The following is a 20,149-nucleotide window of genomic DNA, read 5'->3' as shown; positions in this document are numbered from 1 at the left end:
TCATTATCTGATACAATTTTCAAATTAATATGTATATCTTTTATTTCATATGAAAATGTTGATATACTACAAAATACTTGAATGGCATTCTGCCACTGGTAAAATGCTATGTCTTATTATTTACAGGTATTATTAGTGTGAATTTTTATAATTCAAAAATTTCATGAATGATCGAAATTATGCTTTACTGTAACCATAGTGAACTAACACATATATTTATTTTCAGAGCTTATCAACAAACTTAACTTTTTGGATGAAGCAGAAAAGGATTTGGCCACTGTGAATTTAAATCCATTTGGTGATCCTGATGTAACAGGATTAAATCCATTTGAAGATCCTGACTCAGAAGGTAACAAGTTTTTTTTCTGTACTTTTAGAGTCTTTATATAGTCAAATTCTCTTGAATGGTAACGGCAGGAAGACTCATAAAGTAATTTTTGTCCCTAATGATAATGTTATTGTGTTCAGTACCACTTGCAGTTGATCGGCAATTCTGGGTAGCTTCAATTGAATTTTTAAAGAAAAAAGAAAGTCTTACATAGACATGTACTTGGGGAATTTATTTATTTATTTCTAATTTTTAAAATATATTTTTATTGGTTTCTGAGAGAGGAAAGGAAGAGAGAGAGAGAGAGAGAGAGAGAGAGAGAGAGAGAGAGAATATGAATCATTGATCGGTTGCTTCCTACACACCCCCTACTGGGGACTGAGCCCCCAACCTTACATGTGCCCTGGCCTCCTGGTTCATGAGTCAGTGCTCATCCACTGAGCCACACCTGCTGGGGGGAAGGGGCTTATTTTTAAATGTCTGTTAATTTGATCAAATAGTAAAGCTCTGTTGTTAGAGATAACATTGTTCTGTCTCTTACTGGAAAAATTATAAGGTTTCCTAAAGCAGATACTCAAGAGTTCCCTTAAAAGACAAATTTCTTATAAACAGGAGTAGAAAATAGGAGTAGCTATTGCCTGTTTTTCTTATTTTGTGCTGATTTTTAAAATTCTAGAGCATGAACAAGTATTTTACCTAGCTGGCATATGGTAAAGTTTCATTAGTTTAGCAGCCTGACCAAGTAAGGTCAAGTTGTGGCACATACTGATAATGATGTGGTGGGGTGGCTTCTCCCTCTAGACAACTCCTCCACCCTCATTCGCAGAGAGTTTGAGGAATCCCTCTACCTCCCACTCCATGTCTCTGGCTGAGAATTAGTCAGTGGTTACAGTAAGTTGTGCATGTGAATAAAGGAGCAGAAAGAAGACTGAAACCACTGTTGCATACATACAACATAATTGGAAGTAATAAACCCAGGTATTTTTTCTGGGTCATTTTTCTTATCAAGTAGTTTTGATCTCTTAAAGCCTAGAAAAGAGCTGTTGAAGCAGTGAGACTTCTGTTTAATTAAACTCTGTTTGCTCAAAGTAAATGTAAGAATGACTAATCACTGTTTACATCTTTTAGACTGCTCTTAGGAAATCTTCCTGAGCTGTAAAGAATTTTGCTGCCACTAGTCATGGTGAAAATGAGGTTTTAACTTCAGGATTCACTCCGTTAGAGCAATATTATTTAATAATCCACTTCTCTTTCTTTTCCTTTACTTTCTCCCTTCTTATCAGATTCTAAACTAGTAAGTTTAAATTAATTGTATTTTATTTTGTGAGCTAGTTATATTAAGAACATATTTTAAATCTTAAAAGTTACAATAAATCTTAGAGGTGATCTAGTTCAGCTGCGTACTTTCATAGATTAGGAAGCTGAGGCCCAGGAGAATTAAGTGATTTGAACAAGAACTCTAGGTAAATGGAGATGGAGTTAGAGCTAAGATTCCTAATCAAGAGTCTTCTTTTGACTATACAGCTTCTCCTTGATTATTATATACATCTGAGTATATCGAGTTTTAAAAATATTAACAAGATATTTTGAGACATCAGTATTTGAGCTTTCCATTTCAAAATAGAATAAGTAAGTTTTCTAAATATATGTATGCCTATTTTCTGAGGAATAGAAAGGAATAGCAGATATCATGTGATACCGTATTTCTATATAGGAGAGGTTAGCCAGCCCGACTCAGAATCTTTACTCATGTTTATAGAGCTAAGAAAAAATGTGACAACCAGTATTTCTCTTTAAATATACATCTCTTTCTGGAATTAATTTTATGGATTAAAAACTTGCTTCCTGCAGTAAAAAAAAAAGCATTTGGGGAAGATAAAAATGTGTTACAGTTGTTAAGATGGTGTATTATTATTTGCTTTTACAGCTTCAGTTTTCTTATATTCATGATATTCTGTGCTTCAGTTCCCTAAGTGGTTTTTGCTTGTGTAACTAACCAAAGACCATTTCAAAATTTAATCCATTTTATGGTCTTTTAAAAGCAGAAACTTATTATGTATCAGTTTGAGATTGCAAGCTAGTTTATGAAATAAAATAAGCAATAATAGAATATTATTCCTTTAAGAAAGTTAAAATTTCCAAAATTGTCATTTATATAATATTATTAGAGACTTCAAAGGCATTCCAAAGATGACATTTTGGGGTTTACCATTCCTGGAAAAGTAGACAAAGATCTTAGATATTACACCTTCTGAATCTAGCCCCTCTGAAATGTGCTAGTACTTTGCCTCTTTCAGTTCCATTCAATATTGAGTATTTTTGAAAGCATAAAAATGTGAGAAAATGTCAGATAGAATTAATTGGACTTAATTCATCTGTTGCTATTGTTTTATAGAACCAACCACTGAAACAGTATCACCTAAAAAACCAGAAGAATCTTTTTATAATAACAGCTATAATCTCTTCAAAGAGATACAAACTCCACAGTATTTAAACCCATTTGGTGAACCAGAAACCTTTGAAACTATAAAGGATTCTCCTCCCCAATCAACAAAAAGAAAAAATATAAGACCTGTGGACATGAGCAAGTACCTCTATGCTGATAGTTCTAAAACTGAAGAAGAGGAGTTGGATGAGTAAGTACATTTCATTTTGCTATCATCATAGGTCAGGCTTTATATTAACTATAGGGATCCTCTGTAATATACCTTTAGAGGGGTAAAATGAGATCTGGTGCAATGTTAACATACACTTTACAAATTAGTATCTATCTCATCCCCATCTGAAATTTTATAATCTTGACCATTAATCTCCCACCCTCTTCCATATGCTTGTATACTCTAAACTAACAAATGAGGGAATATGTTCTTGGAATCTCTGGTTAGAATTTCTATAGTGTCTTCCCATAAGAACTGTTATAAATGGCACTTGAGTATTTTTAATTGATTACTGTATGCATTATGCTTCAATTATGTTATGGAAACCAACTAATCATTTATGATATTGATTTGATCAGAAGGCTTATTCAAATGCCAATCAATGAGATCATAACGTTTATAAATTAGGAATTGTCAATTGTGTTACTATTCTTACCCAAATGTGAGGTTGATTGACCACAAGCTCAGTATAAATAGTCAATGTGATTAGGGATACCATTTTACGCAAATGTAGGTAGGGATAAAGAGAGAAGTGAATTTTCATTGTGTTCTGAGGTTATACAGTGTATTACTTGTGTGACTACAGACTGTGGCCCTGAGTTTGTTAAAAAGCAACAAGCAAAACTTCTACTTGCAGCCATGTTAAAAAGAAGCTCTTCAGGCAGGAGGAAAATGACACTACTTAGAGATTTGGATCTACACAAGGAGATGGAGAGCACAAGAAATGGTTAATATAGTATTATATATAAAATACTTATCTTTTAAAAATTTCCTTAAAATATAACTGGCTTTGAAGTTTAAATAATAATTTATTCTGTGTTTTTTTTATTGCTTATTTTAGAGAGAAAGAAGGAAGGAGGGAGTGGGGAAGGGAGAGAAACATCAACTCTGGAGAGTGAGTCTGCAACCTGGGCATGTGCCCTGACTGGGAATCAAACCGGCAACCTTTTGGTGCATGGGACAGTGCTTAACCAACTGAGCCACACTGGCTAGGGCTATATTCTGTGTTTTATAACATGTATAGAAATTGACAATCTTAAACATTCACAGTTATCATAATTTAGCATAAAGGGTGAGAGTGGGAAATTGAAGAGTCCTGTTTTAAGCTTCGTCAACATGTTACTTGAAGATGTACTTTTCTTTATAGAGGACATCATTGTTTATGTACAAAATGTTAAGGAATCTTCAAAAAGTTTACCAGAACTAAAAAGTAAATTTGGCAATGTTACAGGATACAAGATCAACATATAAATTTAATTATATTTTTCTATAGTAACAATGAAATATCAGAAATAGAAAAACTTTAAACACCATATACAAAAGCATAAAATAAAGCCCTCAGGGATAAATTTGAAGAAAGATGTGCAATAACCTGAAAGCAACAAAACATTGCTGAGAGCAATTAAAGAAGAGAAATCAGCCCTAGCCAGTTTAGCTGAGCGGATAGAGCATCGGACTGCGGACTGAAGGGTCCCAGGTTCGATTCTGGTCAAGGGCACATGCCCAGATTGTGGGCTCCATCCCCAGTGGGGGGCGTGCAGGAGGCAGCCAATGATTCTCTCCCATCATTGATGTTTCTATCTCTCCCTTTCCCTTCCTCTCTGAAATCAATAAAATATATTTTTTTAAAAAAAGAGGAGAAATCAAATAGACAGAAATGCTATTGGACATGGACTCAAATTGATCTATACATTCAATGCTATCCCAAAGTTTTGACATACTTTTTTTAAATAATAATTAAGCTAATCCTAAAATATATATGGAAATGCAAGGGACCTAGAATAGTCAGAACAATTTAGAAAAAGAACAAAGTTGGAGGACTTATTCTACCCGATTTTAAGACTTATTAACCAAGACATTGTGGTATTGTATTCAAAGTAGAAATATAGGTGAAAGGAAGAGAATAAGAAAATCTAGAAATAAGGCCATACATAAATATTGTCAATTGATTTTTGACAAAGCTAGCAAGGGAAACTGGTTAAGAAATGATAATCTTTACAACAGATGTTGCTAGAACAAGTAGATTTCCATATCTTGCTCCCACTCTCCCCCCACACAAAATAACTACAAACCTTATTGCATACAATATATAGAATTTAACTAAAAATAGGTTATACACCTAAAATTAAGAACTAAAACATTGGAACTTCTAGAAGAAAGCATAGGAGAAAAATCTTATTGACTTTGAGTTAGGTAAAATGTTTTAAATAGGATTCAAAAAGCACAAAAAAAATCAGAGGAAAATTGTTAGTTTAGACACCATCAAAATTAAAAACTTACGCTCTTTTTTTTTTTAAAAAAGCAGGAAAATGAAAAGGCATGTCATGGTTTGGCAGAAATTCTTTGTAAAACAAAAGACTTCTATCAAGAATATGTAAAGAATTTTTTTAGCCCAATAATAAGACAAACTTTTTTTAAATAGGGGAAAGATTTGAACAGAAATTTCACAAAAGAAAATATAAGAATGGCCAATGTGCATACAGAAAGATGCTCAACACCTTAGTCATCAAGGAAATGCAAATTAAAACCAAATAAGACACCACAACACACCCACTTGAATTGCTAAAATTTAAGAGACTGACTTTGTCAAATAGTGTCAAGGATGTGGAGTCACTGGAACTCTCTCAAAGAACTCTTGAGTTCTAAATGATAGAACCATTTTATTTTATTTTTAATTAAATTTATTGGGGGTAACAATCTATATATATAAAAAGCCAGTGTCCGTGATGACCAAATGACCGGTCACCATGAGGTGCCATTGACCACCTCTCGGTCCCTCCCCCCCTGGCCCGCAAGCTGGGCGAGGTGGGACTGGGGACTGGCGAGTGGGCTGAACACTCCCTGCCCCCTGTCTGCGATGGATCAACAATGGTGAACGGGGGAATCAGGGTGAATGGCGAGAGGACCGGGCTGGCTGTCAGGCCGTTGAGATCACCAGCTCATCCCCGGCTGCTCGGGGGCTCAGGCCTGCGGTAAAGCAGGCGCCAGCGACTTCACCTCCATGCGCGTGTGCCAGGCCAGCTGCTGATGGAACATGCTGGCCGCTCGGGGCCTCATGCCGGGGCAGGTAGGTCACAGGCGCGCCCTGCAGCTTCCGTCAGTGCCTCAAGCCCCAGCAGCGGTGGCAGCGGCAGCTCCCATGTGACCGGCTCCGAGCGGGCAGCACATTCCTTCAGCGGCTGGCCCAGTGCATGCACATGGAAGTGAAATCACCGGCACCTGCTTTCCCGCAGGCCTGAGCCCCCGAGCAGCCGGGGATGAGCTGGTGATCCCAACGGCTTGACAGCCCTGCAGCAGAGATGGTGTTCGGCCTGGGGACTGGTGAATGGGCAGAAGATGGAGGCTAGGCCTAGGGACCCTACCTGCATGATTTCGTGCGCTGGGCCTCTAGTGGTTAATAAAATTACATAGGATTCAAGTGTACAATTCTGTAATACATCATACTGTTTTCCACAATGGCTGCACCAATCTGCATTCCAACCAACAGTGGACAAAGTTCTCTTTTCTCCACATCCTCACCAACACTTTGTGTATGTGGATTTATTGATGATAACCATTCTGATGGGTGTAAGGTGATATCTCATTGTGGTTTCAATTTGCATTTCTCTGATGATTAATGATGTTGAGCATCTTTTCATATGTCTATTGGCCATCTGTATGTCTTCTTTGGAGAAGTGTCTTTTCAGGTCCTCTGCCCATTTTTAAATTAGAATGCTTATTTTTTTGGTGTTGAGTTATATGAGTTCTTTATGTTTTAGATATTTATCCCTTATTGGATGTATCATTGGTGAATGTCTTTTATCATTTAGTATGTTGCCCTTTGTTGATGGTGTCCTTTGCTGTGCTTTGTTGATGGCAAAAACTTTTTAGTTTGATGTAGTCCCATCTATTTTTTTCCCCTTGCCTGAAGACATATATCAGGAAAAAATATTACAAAGAGAAATGTCAGGGGGTTTAATGCCTGTTTTCTTCTAGGAGTTTTATGGTTTCAAGTCTTACATTTAAGTCTTTAAATTAATTTTGAGTTTATTCTTGTATGTTGTATCAGAGGTGGTCTAGTTTCATTTTTTTGCATGTATCTGTCATATTTTCCCAACACCATTTATTGAACAGACTGTCTTTACCCCATTGTATATTCTTACCTCCTTTGTCATAGATTAATTGACCATATAGGCATGGGTTTATTTCTGGGCTTCCTATTCTTTTTCGTTGATCTATGTGTCTGTTTTATGCCAGTACCACGCTGTTTTGATTACTATGACCTTGTAGTGTAGTTTGATATCAGGTAGTGTGATCCCTCCAGCTTTGTTCTTTTTTTCTCCAGATTGTGGTGGCTATTCAGAGTCTTGTAGTTCCATATAAGTTTTTGGGATTATTCTAGTTCTCTGAAAAATGCTGTTGGTATTTTGATAAGGATTGCACTGAACCTGTAGATTGCTTTATATAGGATGGACTTTTTAGTGATGTTAATTCTTCCTATCCATGAGCATATTACATGTTTCTATTTATTTGTAAGGAAGAAACAAACTATGGATATGTGTAGCTACATTGATGAATCTAAGAGAAATGAAGAACACCAGAAATGTCAAATAGAATAATATATATAAAGTACTTTTCTTGTGTTTTAAAATCCCTTTAAAATGTAATTGACTTTAAAGTTTAGGTAATAATATATTCTGTGTTTTATAGTGTGTAGAAGTAAAATGTCCTGAAACTACATCAAATGAACAGTAATTGGGCAAAGGTACTGTTTGAATTAGAAAAGAGATGATTTAAAGTAGCTATAATAACCGAACTCAAATATTTAAAAGACTTGTTTGGTGAATGAGGTAGTTGTTTTCTATTGCTCTGGAACTGCATTTCTCAACCCTTTTCCATTTTACAACAGGTGGCTAATGACTCTCACATATGTTTTATGCTTCCATATGCATGGCTAGGTTTTGATAAAAACTTCTAATGTCCTATAAATATGTAGAATTACATCATAACTCTAATTTCAAAATGAGGTTGAGGTTTCAATACTAATTAATAACTGTACAGTGATTGAAAAAGTTGGCTCAACTCTTGCTAAAGTTATTATATTTGTTTTCTTTGAAATAGCTAATGTATGATCAAAATAAAATTTCTCATGGGTGGTGTAGCTGCTGAGTAATAGCCACACACCTAGAATATTTGAATGTCAATGCAAACTTTAAGTACAAGCATTCAGTCGTTCCAAGATGCCTGGGTATTACCCAACACACACACCCTGCTCTCTTCTATTAACAAATTAAAGAGACATCTAATGTTTGCTTAAACTTTTAAAATGTCTTAATAAAAACTAAAATCAGAATGACTGGGTGTTTCCTTTTGACCATTCTTTTATCACATGAAAGTCACAGTCTTTACAAATTTCCCATGAATAAAGAACATTCTAAATTGCTCAATCATCTGAGGTTACCAGAGAGAGCCGATAAACACTCCTTCCTGCTTTTTTTGTAGGAATATACACACAGATTCTTAAGATTCATATGTAAAGATCTCATCAGCTAAAGTGAGAATATAGGAAGATTCTGTATTACTTTCTTCTTCAGTATTTCTCATCTTTTTTTCCCCCAAGAATTTGTAGGTATAACTTCAGTAGCAGAAATATCCCAAAATTTGTTTACTACAATAATAAACTTATGTATGACCTTTCAAATCAAGTGAAAAGTCTGACTCATCTTTCCTTACCAAACTCTTTCTGTGTCTGACCTAAAACTATCACAGATAAATAGTGCTGAGTCCTTTGATGTGTAAATAATCTTCAGAACCTAGCATATCCATCAGCACCAAGAGAAAGTATAGACCCTTCAGTGCTTTTAGTGCATGCCCTTTACACTTAGCAACCACGTGGATTACTTAGTTTCCTCATATTTGGGGGTTAGTTCAGCCATTCTAGTTTATGTGGCAAAAATGAAAATTGATAAAGCAATAATTTTTTTAAGCATTTTTGAAGTGATTTTTGTGTCCAGCATGAATCATTTCTGATATAGTGTGTCAGTATTTCAAGAAAAAATGTCATTGAATTTTATTCAGATATGCTACACACTCATTTTAATAAATTTGGATTGTTTTTCCAAAGAAACAGAAATTTTCAAAGTGACAGGAAAAGACTATAATTTTTGCTATACCCTTGCTTCATATTTTTTTGAGGATGTTTATTAATCCTATTTCTAATAAACTTATAGTTTTTCTTTCTATAATTTTTTTCTGGGTGAATTATTTTCTAAACAATGAGTAATGTCATTTAAAACTATCCTGTCTAATTTTCCACTTAATATAACTGATGCATTTTTAATTCATAATGAGTTAATGATATAACTAATCTATTATGCAAGTATACAGTACAAGGATAAAAGTAATTCTTTTTATTTAGAGTGATGCAGGAAGCCCTGAAATAGACTATTCAAATCCTAGATGATCAACAGAATGTGAAAATTATGCTAATTCCTTAAATAATTTTTTCTTACTAAAAATATTGTTTAAATATTTTTAAATACTTTAATCAGCAATTATGTAACTTGTTATTATAAAGAATGGAGCAGTTTCACAATCATATATATATATTATTCTTATTCACTTTTTATGGTACTTTTATTGAGATATATGTTACATAACATAAAATTCCACATTTTAAAGTATATACTTCAGTGATTTTTAGTTTATTCACTGTGTTATGAAACCATCACAACTATGTAATTCCAGAATATTTTCATCACTACAAAAAAGGAATTCCATACCTAATAGTAATTAGTCCCAATTTCTCCCTTCCTCCATCTCCTGAAAACCACTAAATCTACTTTCTTTCCATATGGATTTGACTATTCTGGACACTTCATATAAATGTAAACATATCCTATTCATTCTTCAAGAGTAAGAAATTCAGTTTTATTCAGGAATCTCTGATTTACAAGGAGGTTCACTCAAAATCCTTAGCAGCTTCTTGTCCTTTTTCTGATTTAGTACATAACCAGTGGTGGTGCCTAGCACACTCTTCATTAACAGGTGGATCATAAGTGTATAGAGATACTGACTCCCTTAGTTCTCCTAGTGGTCATGCATATTCCAGGGCAGCTGGAGTCCCTGGTAACTCCATTTTCCAGCAGCTTCCTATGTTTCCTCTAGCATGTCATACAGATTTTATTTTTCACTAAATGGCATAGTTAAAACAGATTGAGAAGCATGGCTATAGTTGTTTTGAGAAAATGTCTATTTGATTGTTTCTAGTAATATGAGCCTCAGGAGCCAACTTTGGAAATCAGTCTATCTGAGCTTCTTTTCTACAAATAATACAAATATTCAAGTGGTTAGAGGGAGACCTACGTGGTTAGAAGCAAGCAGAGAGACATGAATAAAAAAGACAATATTTAGAAACCTTTGTGTATATACTAGATATTTTATAAAAGTTGCGTGCAACTGAGTATTGTAAATTCAGTTAGAATTGCCTATTTTAAGGAATTTTTTTCTAAACACAAATCCTTTTGTAATGTAAAAATCTATCCTCTAACACTTCTGAGTTTTTCTTAAAACTAGCCAATTTTACATAACCAATTAATAATGATAATTATTGTAGTAGCTATCATCTTACAAACTGCTATGATTTAACGGGGAATAATTTTTTAAAATGTCACCCAAATAATTCACATAACTGAATTAACTGTTAGATTGAAGTGGATTTGTTTAGTTCTAAAACATCAATTGTTAAGTAATAAGTTTGGGGGAGTGGAGAGTATTTTTCTTTTCTAAGTTTAGGAGTTTAAAATAAATTTTTGTTTTTATCCCATTTCTTTATATTTACCTCTCTTTGAACTACTTTTAGAGTTTGAAAAATAGCTATATTAGACTATAGATAAAATTAGTAGGACAAATAAGATTGTTGTAAGGATTAACTGGGTTAATACATGTACAACACTTAAAGCAGTACCTACCATGGTGTAAGCACCTTTTAAATGTTAAAAATGTTATTGGCAAGCCCTCCATTCCAGACTGGTTGTGATAACCTTTTACCTGTTTTCAGAGGAAAAGTTCAGCTTTTTAAAAACACCTAGTTATTTTAACATTGTTCCTCGCTTTGATTTCCCTAAGTTCTTCAGTAGGTGGTAAGTATGGGATATAAATACTTCAAGCATATCTCAGTCACTAGGCAAGAATATTTTGGTCTGAAAAGCTAATTTTCAAATATATAACTATATACCTACTTCCTATTCTTTTTCTCTTGAATGTATAGAAGTAAAGAGAGGAAGAAAAGGGAATAGGTTTCTATGTAGATGTCAACTCTGTTCAATTAAAACCAGCTATCCTGAGCAAAGTTGAGATTATGAGGCTGTCCTCCAGCTCAGTGGGAAGGAGTCACATGATTCTAACTGCTGCTCTGAGTATAGAGTGAGAGTGACATTACAAACAGATTATATTTCCCATCTCTGATTTAGTATAGTTGGTAACCAAAGTCTCATGTGACTGTAGATATAAATACTTGGACAGGGATATAGATAAAATTGGTTTTGGTTCTGAGTCTTTTGGTTCTAAGTGAGTGTGGTACTGTTGTAGTTCAAATAACATGCAGAATTGAAACACAGGGCTATCACCCATATAGGCCTTATATGACTTAAATGGAATTCCCTTGGTATAATCACTGTGTTTGGTTGGCCTGGTGCTTAGATTTTTAGACTCAGAAATTCTGTTGTTTCTATGCACGCAGGATATTAGACTCTAGGGGACTGACTGTTATTGAAAAAAAATTCAACAAACTAAAAAATAAGAACCAGAAAAACAGTTTATTATTGTGTAATAGAGAAACTCATCATATATACCAGATAGTTGTGTTTATGAATAACTATGAGAAAGGGAGTTAAGGAAGATTTTTCTGCCTGGGCCTAGACTCTAGAGGTGGGGATGGGGTGGGGGCAGGGAATCTTCCCCGAGAAGTTATAAGCCCAGGCCCACTCTCATGTAGATTTGATATATTGACAGGATTGTCTGGGAACCTCCAAGCCAAGAAAGTAACATATAAAGTGCCTACTAAAGTACTTGGCAATGCAAGTACATCGACACATAAAACACTCTGAAGAGAGCCACTCCCAGCTCAGATTACAAAGTATTTCCTCAAATTAAGCTCTGAACTCAAAATCTAGAATTACAAAACACACAGGGAAATAGTTGACTAAGAGAAAGAGGAGACAAAAGAAACATCAGGATTATATATGTAAGAACCTCAAATAATAAATTTATCAGATAGACACTTAAAATAAATGTTTAAATTATTAATGACTCAAATCTCGGTACCTGAGGTATTATACACACAGTCATATGAAGAAATAAGCTTATTGAAGTTAAAAATTCATGAAATTACATTATATTAGACACATGAAGAGAGAAAAAGTTAACTTGATTATAGATGTTAAGGGATTATCCAGAATGTAGCACAGGAAGAACAAAAATTTGTAAAAATATGAAGGAGAGAGATAGTTCAATATATCTAATAAGATTTTCTAAAGAGGAGAACAGAAAAAATAAGAGGCTACCAAAGAGATAATGGCTATCATTTTTCATAAATAAGGCAACACATGACTCTTCAGACTCAGGAAATATAAAGAGTCTGAAACAGGAAAAATTTTAAAAAATCACACCTGGACATAGCATGTAAAATTGCTCAAAACCAGAAATAAAGAGAAAATGTTAACAGCAAGAGGGAAAAGATGACTTACAAAAGAACAATAATAAGCTGATAGTGGGTTAATATTTTTAAAATGCTGAGGTGATTTAAATGACAATTAGAATTCTCTACCCAGTTAATCTATCACTGAGTTTATCATTTCAGGTTGAAATAAAGACATTTTTAACTCTTAGGAGAATTTACTACTAATAGAACCTCACTGAATAAACTTGTAAAAGATGTTCCCTAGTAAGAAAGGAATTTAACACAGAGAAAGGGATAAAATACAAGGGGGAAAAATGTTTGGTGTGGGGAGTATAAAAAAACAAATCATTATTTCCACATCTAATGTATTTTTCCTTGGGTGTGGATTATATGTAGGATTTACTATTATTAAAAACATTTCCCTAAGGGTCTAGATCAGTGGTTCTCAACCTGTGGGTCTCGACCCCTTTGGCGGTTGAATGACCCTTTCAAAGGGGTCGCCTAAGACCATCCTGCATATCAGATGTTTACATTACGATTCATAACAGTAGCAACATTACAGTTATGAAGTAGCAACGAAAATAATTTTATGGTTGGGTCACAACATGAGGAACTGTATTTAAAGGGCTAGAAGGTTGAGAACCACTGGTCTAGATGTAATAAGAGCTGAGTTCACCTTGAGTTACAAAAAATTAAAAAATACTTTTTAGAAGTGAAACATTTTATTAATGCTTAACAAAACACAAGATTAACAGTGACTGTTTCTAAACTGTAGTATCAGAAGTTTGAGGTTTTTTTCTTACTATTTTCAATATTTTCTAGTTTTATAAATGAACATATTTATTATTTTAGTTAGATATAAAATACTTCTAAAGAGACATTTAACAGTAATTCTTCTTTCATTTAGATCAAATCCTTTTTATGAACCTAAACCAACACCTCCTCCAAATAATTTGATAAATCCAATTCAAGAACTGGAAAGTGAAAAGAGAGTGAAAAGAAAAGCCCCAGCCCCACCAGTCATCTCACCAAAGATGGGAGGAGTAAACGAAAATACAGTTGTTTCTGCAGGAAAAGATCTCTCCACTTCTCCTAAGGTAGGGGTTTATTCTTAGTAAAACATGTGTTAACATTTGTGCTTTTCACCATGCAATTTAATTAAAATTAAGAAAAGTCATTGTTAGCTTTCTTTGATGATTTAAAAATAAACTTCAACTAAGTTCGTTATACTGAAACAGGATTGTCTGGGAACCTATATGGGAAACTATATGTTTATAGTATAACTAGAGGCCCGGTGCATGAAATTTGTGCGGGGGGGGGGGGGGGCATGTCCCTCAGCCTGGCCTGTGCTTTCTCGCAATCCAGGACCCTTTGGGGGATGTCCGCCTGCCGGCTTAGGCCCACTCCCTGTAAGCTAGCAGTCGGACATCCCTCTCACAGTCCAGGACCCCTCGTTCCTTACCGCCCGCCTGCTCGCTGCTCCTTACTGCTCGCCTCACTGCTCCTTAGTGCTTCCCGCCACCGCTGCTGCACTCACCGGCCATGAGCCTGGCTTCTGGCTGAGTGGCGCTGCCCCTGTGGGGGCACACTGACCACCAGAGGCAGCTCCTGTGTTGAGCATCTCCCACCTGGTGGTCAGTGCTCATCATAGCAACCGGTTGTTCTGGTTGTTCCGCCGTAACGGTTGTTTAGGCTTTTATTATATAAAAGGTACTCCCTCCCTTCCCCCAGCTGCCTGCTGCCGCTGCTGCCAGCCAAAGCCTGCATCCCTTCCTCTGGCTGGCCCCGCCCCCTGGTCGAATTCCCAAACAAACTCCAGTTCGAGGGGACAATTTGCATACTACGCTTTTATTATATAGGATGGATTCGATAGTTTGGGTTAAGTTTCGTTTTTTAAAAGCTATTTTGAAATCAGAGGCATTACAAGTATGTGGTTCGTGATTTAAACAAAGGATACCTAATGCCTCTAGCTAGGTGTGAAGGACAGCTTACACTGATACAGAAGGAGTAGAAGTCATCCTTTGGGAAATACCTTGGAAAGATTAAGGCTCAGTGCAGAGAAAAGCTTTGTTGAAGAATTTCAATAGTGTCACTTTGATATATGTCAACTTATAATTTTGGCTTTATTGTCCTTATTTTTTAAGTAAATTTTAATGCATAATGACTATGTGGAAAGTTAACAGTATTAGAACAAAGTCTGAAGCTTTTAAATGGTTTGTTTGCAAATAGTATGATAGATTCCATATGTAAGGTAGAAATGTTGGATTTAGCAAGTGTTTTGGGGGTAAATAGCTTGCTCATCTACTCATGGGTGTTTTGGTGTTGTTTTGTTACCATATTACATTATGTAATTCTCATGGGTAGTTAAGGGAAAAATAAGATGATCTCAAACTCAGATAAAGTAAAGGTCACAGGTCCCCCAGCCAGGATTGGAACAGGCATTTTTATTAATTGTGTGATGTCTGGGTTCTACTCCTCATGAGATGCCTAGGCTGCTGCTTTTCTTGAGGGCATCAGAGTTTTCTCTTGGATTTTTTTTTTTACTTTATTCAGTGGCTTTCATTAAATGCCAGTGGCTTTCATCAAATGAAATAGCTTGTTTGCCTGTATTTTCTTTTTTCTTTTTTTAAATTAAATCTTTATTGTTCAGATTATTACAGTTGTTCCTCTTTTTTCCCCCCATAGCTCCCCTCCACCCAGTTCCCACCCCTCCCTCCTCCTTCACCCCCCACCCCCACTGTCCTCATCCATAGGTGCACGATTTTTGTCCAGTCTCTTCCCGCATCCCCCACACCCCTTTCCCCCCCAAAAAATAGTCCACTCCCTTTCTATGTCCCTGATTCTATTATAATCATCAGTTTAGTCTGTTCATCAGATTATTTATTCACTTGATTTTTAGATTCACTTATTGATAGATGTGTATTTGTTTTTCATAATTTGTATCTTTAGCTTTTTCTTCTTCTTCCTCTTCTTCTTAAAGGATACCTTTCAGCATTTCATATAATACTGGTTTGGTGGTGATGAACTCCTTTAGCTTTTCCTTATCTGTGAAGCTCTTTATCTGACCTTCAATTCTGAATGATAGCTTTGCTGGGTAAAGTAATCTTGGTTGTAGGTTCTTGGCATTCATCACTTTGAATATTTCTTGCCACTCTCTTCTGGCCTGCATAGTTTCTGTTGAGAAATCAGCTGACAGTCGTATGGGTACTCCCTTGTAGGTAACTGACTGTCTTTCTCTTGCTGCTTTTAAGATTCTCTCTTTGTCTTTTGCTCTTGGCATTTTAATTATGATGTGTCTTGGTGTGGTCCTCTTTGGATTCCTTTTGTTTGGGGTTCTCTGTGCTTCCTGGACTTGTAAGTCTATTTCTTTCACCAGGTGGGGGTAGTTTTCTGTCATTATTTCTTCAAATAGGTTTTCAATATCTTGCTCTCTCTCTTCTTCTGGCACCCCTATAATTCGGATGTTGGTACGCTTGAAGCTGTCCCAGAGGCTCCTTACACTATCTTTGTATTTTTGGATTCTTTTTTCATTTTGCTTTTCCGGTTGGGTGTTTTTTGCTTCTTCGCATTTCAAATCTTTGACTTGATTCTTGCGATCCTCTAGTCTGCTGTTGGAACTCTGCATAATATCCTTTATTTCTGTCAGTGTATGCTTAATTTCTAGTTGGTCCTTTTTCATAACATCGAGGGTCTCACTACATTTATCCGCGGTTTCACCAGACTTTTTGAGGGTCTTACGAATTTTATCGGTGGTTTCTAGAAAGTTCTTGAAAAACCTTAAAAGTGTGATTTTGAACTCTATATCCAGTAGTTTGCTTTCCTCCATTTCTGTCATTTGTGATCTGTTTCTTTGTCTCCCCATTTTTTATGCTTCCTTGTGTTGATAGAGTGGCTTTCTGTGCTAGGTGTCCTATAGGGCCCAGTGGCTCAGCCTCCCCAATTACCTGAGGTGGACACTCTTGGTGCACCCCTTTGTGGGCTTTGTGCACAGTCTTGTTGTAGTTAAGCCTTGATTGTTGTAGGTATCACTGGGAGGAATTGACCTCCAGGCCAATTGGCTGTGAGAATCAGCTGTGTCTACGGTGGGAGAACTTCTGTGCTGAAGACACCCTTATGGGGCAAGACTTGCTTCAGTGGGGCTTTGGTGCTCACTGAGTCTGCCCCCTGAGTGTGTCCCTTATGGATCTGAGGAGTTGTAATCTGGCTCTTGGATCTAAGGAGGTGCTAATTTAGCCTCTGCCTGAGGCTACCCAGCAGGTGCTACGAAGAGATCTGCAGATTCCCCTTCCTTGTTTGGGGTTTGGAGGTGCCCAGATGAGGCCCAGCTGTGAAGCAATGCAAGCTGCTGTGGGGCCTTGGGCCTTCTCTTGGAAGTTCTGGGTCTCTCTGACCCAGCTGCAGTTTGTTAGGTAATTTTCAGATTGCAAAGGGCCAGGGCATTCATATGCAAAAGCCTCTGCCACAGCTTGGTTGGGGCAGGGTCTCAGGGGATCAACAGGGTGGAGCAAACAGCTATGGCTGATCCTCAGCCCTGCCCTAAGAGGCCTCCCGTCTCCGTGTCCCGGTAATCGCTGCAGGCACCTCTGAGAGGAAGCCACCCTCGAGTTCTGAGTTCTGCCCGCTGCCAGACAGTCCAGTTTCTCCCCGTATGAGTCTGGGTCCTCAGAGACTTCCCGGAACTGGAGTTCAAAGCAGTCAGGGGCTTGAGACTCCCTCCCGATTCAAAAAAGACAGCCGCATCCTCAGTTGCCAGCCTTATCGCATGCGCCTCCGTACCTCTGCACTTTACTTCCGCACCTCCTCTGAGTCTCAGTGCTTTTCTCTTTCCTTCTAGTTGTAGAATTTCCACTCAGCCAGCCTTCCTGTGGTTCTGGATGATGTCCGTTTTGTCTTTTAGTTGTATTTTTGAAGTTGTTGTGGGAGGCAGCAATTTCCGGTGTTTACCTATGCCGCCATCTTGGTTTTTCCTGTTTGCTTATATTTTCATTGGGGAGATCAAGTTCACTGAGGTCTTTACTGTGCTATTCCAAAAGTCAGTCTCTAGGTGTTTGTTTTTATATCATATATATATATATATATATATATATATATATATATATATATATATATATATTTTTGTACCCTATAACTTTAAGGGGAGAAACTAGAACTAAATTGTGTCCTTTAAGGGGAGAAACTAGAACTAAATTGTGTCCTACAGTTGTCTAGGGCAGTGGTTGGCAAACTCATTAGTCAACAGAGCCAAATATCAACAGTACAACGATTGAAATTTCTTTTGAGAGTCAAATTTTTTAAACTTAAACTATATAGGTAGGTACATTGTTATTAACTTAATTAGGGTACTCCTAAGGCTTAGGAAGAGCCACACTCAAGGGGCCAAAGAGCCGCATGTGGCTCATGAGCCGCAGTTTGCCGACCACGGGTCTAGGGCAAGGGGTAGGTGTCGGGGACTCTACATGAAAGTAGCAAGTGGTGGAAGTGTAAAGCAAAGGAGATGGCCAAGTTCTGTACCCATGGTGGGGGAAGAAGAAGACCGTAATAGGGATGCTAGTCAGAATCAAGAGCTAGTTAGGTCCTTTATCCAGTCGAATCATCAAGAGTACCTAAACCTATTACCCCCTATTACCCCGAATCTACTTCATGACCTACTTCCTGTCCCATCTTTTTTTGGAGTCCAATCAAGAGTTTGAAGCTAATCAAGAACTCCTAATCTCTTTGTAAGGAAGTGGAAAGGAACTTAATAGTGCCTATTGTGTGGCAGACAATATTCTGTTACCTCGTTTGATCCATAGAACAACCTGAGAAATACATACCATTATCTTCTTTTTATATATAAGAAACTGAATCTTAGTTAAGTAACTAGTAGTGACAGTGCCAGGATTAAAGTTCAAGCCTTATGAGTCTAAAACCCATACTTTTCCCACTGTACCAGTCTACCTCTAAAGAGGTATTTCCAGTTCAAAATTGGAACTCTTAATACTTTTTTTCATAGAAACATTATTATATATGGTGATTAAATTCTGTTGTAGTGAAGTATAACATGGCTATTTTTTACATTTTTTGAGGATAATGTTTTATTGCAGATACATCATGAAATAAGTCATGTTAATAGGAAAGGCTGAACATTTACTATCATGCTTCTCTTAGTAAATGCTTTTACTATCTGCTCAGACACAGATAGTAGAAACATAGTGATTCATGTTTTACTTTGTTTTTGTTTGTTATACTAATATAGGTTTTGGAGTAATAAGAGCATGCATCTTTTTTGTTGTTGTTGCCTTCCATACAAAATGCAAGATAACATTACCATAAAAAATGTTTATCTTTCATGAGAGGAAGTCACTCTTAGGTTTGATCGGGGATATTAAACTATTTGGTGGTGACCTGGGTTTTCATGAGGTGCCTTGGTATTCAGCACTGGAGACCAGGTATGGAGGCCTAACAGCAAGGTACTAAACCCCGTGTTCCACTTTTACAGCACAAATCCACATGCATTTATATATTGGAATTCATGTAAGATTTCATTTGGGAAAAAAATGGACCATTGCCAAACTGAAAAAAAGAAAAAGAAACTGGAAACTACTAACTATACAATTATGAATGAGATAAGGAAGAAGATAAGATTAATGGCATAATAACAATAATAAAAATGATAAATGGCAGGTGAGAAGTATGGGGCTTATTTATCATAGATATATATATTCCTCTGTGTGTGTGTGTGTGTGTATATATTCCACAGTAGACTGGAATATATTCCTGAAGACTTTGCAGTATTAAAGCATAGAGAAATAATTCACCATTTTGGCAACCTTGAGTCAACATAAAAGAGTGGTACTATTTTGTGGTGGTGGTTATATTTTTGTTAATCCTCATGTGAAGGTACTTTTTTTCCATTGCATTTCAGAGAGAATGGAAAGGAAGGAGGAAGGGGAAGAGAGAGAGAGAGAAAAAAAAACAGTGTGAGAGAGACACATTGAACTAGTTTCTACTAGCTGCCTCCCACGCTCTTGCCTCTACCAGGGTCAGGGAACAGACCCCCCAATCCAGGTACGTGCCCTTGACCCAGAATTGAACCTGCAACACTTTGGTATGCAGGCAGATGGTCTAACTACTGAGTAGCACCAGCCATGGTGTATATGTTTTGTATATGGTATTCTATTAGGAAAACAGGAAAGTGTGTTTTACATCAAAATATTTTTATTAAAATTATTAAACCGTTTTAATGCCTAAAAAGATATGCTTCCTGGCTAATTATTTTCCTTATTTGTAAATTAAAAAGGAGGTAATAGTTCAAATAAAGCTTTTGAAAAAATCAGACTAAAATTTTAGTCAAATAATAAAAGGATATTACACCACAATTTATTTGTTTGTTTTTTTAATCCTTAGCCAAGGATATTTTTTCATTGATTTTTAGAGCGAGTGGAAGGGAGGGTGAGAGACAGAGAGAGAGAAACATCAATGTGAGAGAAACACATCAATTGGTTGCCTCCCACACATGCTGGGATG

At 36.4% G+C, this 20,149-nt stretch overlaps 1 protein-coding gene across 1 annotated transcript in view; it reads left to right on the top strand.

Annotated features, from left to right (window-relative positions):
• The window catches only part of EHBP1 (EH domain binding protein 1), a 276,286-nt gene that overhangs the window by 95,096 nt on the left and 161,041 nt on the right, over window positions 1-20,149 (top strand). The window contains exons 7-9 of the mRNA XM_023745988.1: window positions 227-349; window positions 2,724-2,964; window positions 13,551-13,740. Of these exons, the coding sequence (XP_023601756.1) occupies window positions 227-349; window positions 2,724-2,964; window positions 13,551-13,740 (554 nt within the window). The remainder of the gene's footprint in view (window positions 1-226; window positions 350-2,723; window positions 2,965-13,550; window positions 13,741-20,149) is intronic.

This window comes from Myotis lucifugus, unplaced genomic scaffold, assembly GCF_000147115.1.
Source record: "Myotis lucifugus unplaced genomic scaffold, Myoluc2.0 scaffold_6, whole genome shotgun sequence".
In the NCBI taxonomy this organism is placed as follows: Eukaryota; Metazoa; Chordata; class Mammalia; order Chiroptera; family Vespertilionidae; genus Myotis; species Myotis lucifugus.
This window is presented reverse-complemented; position numbering and strand designations above follow the sequence as displayed.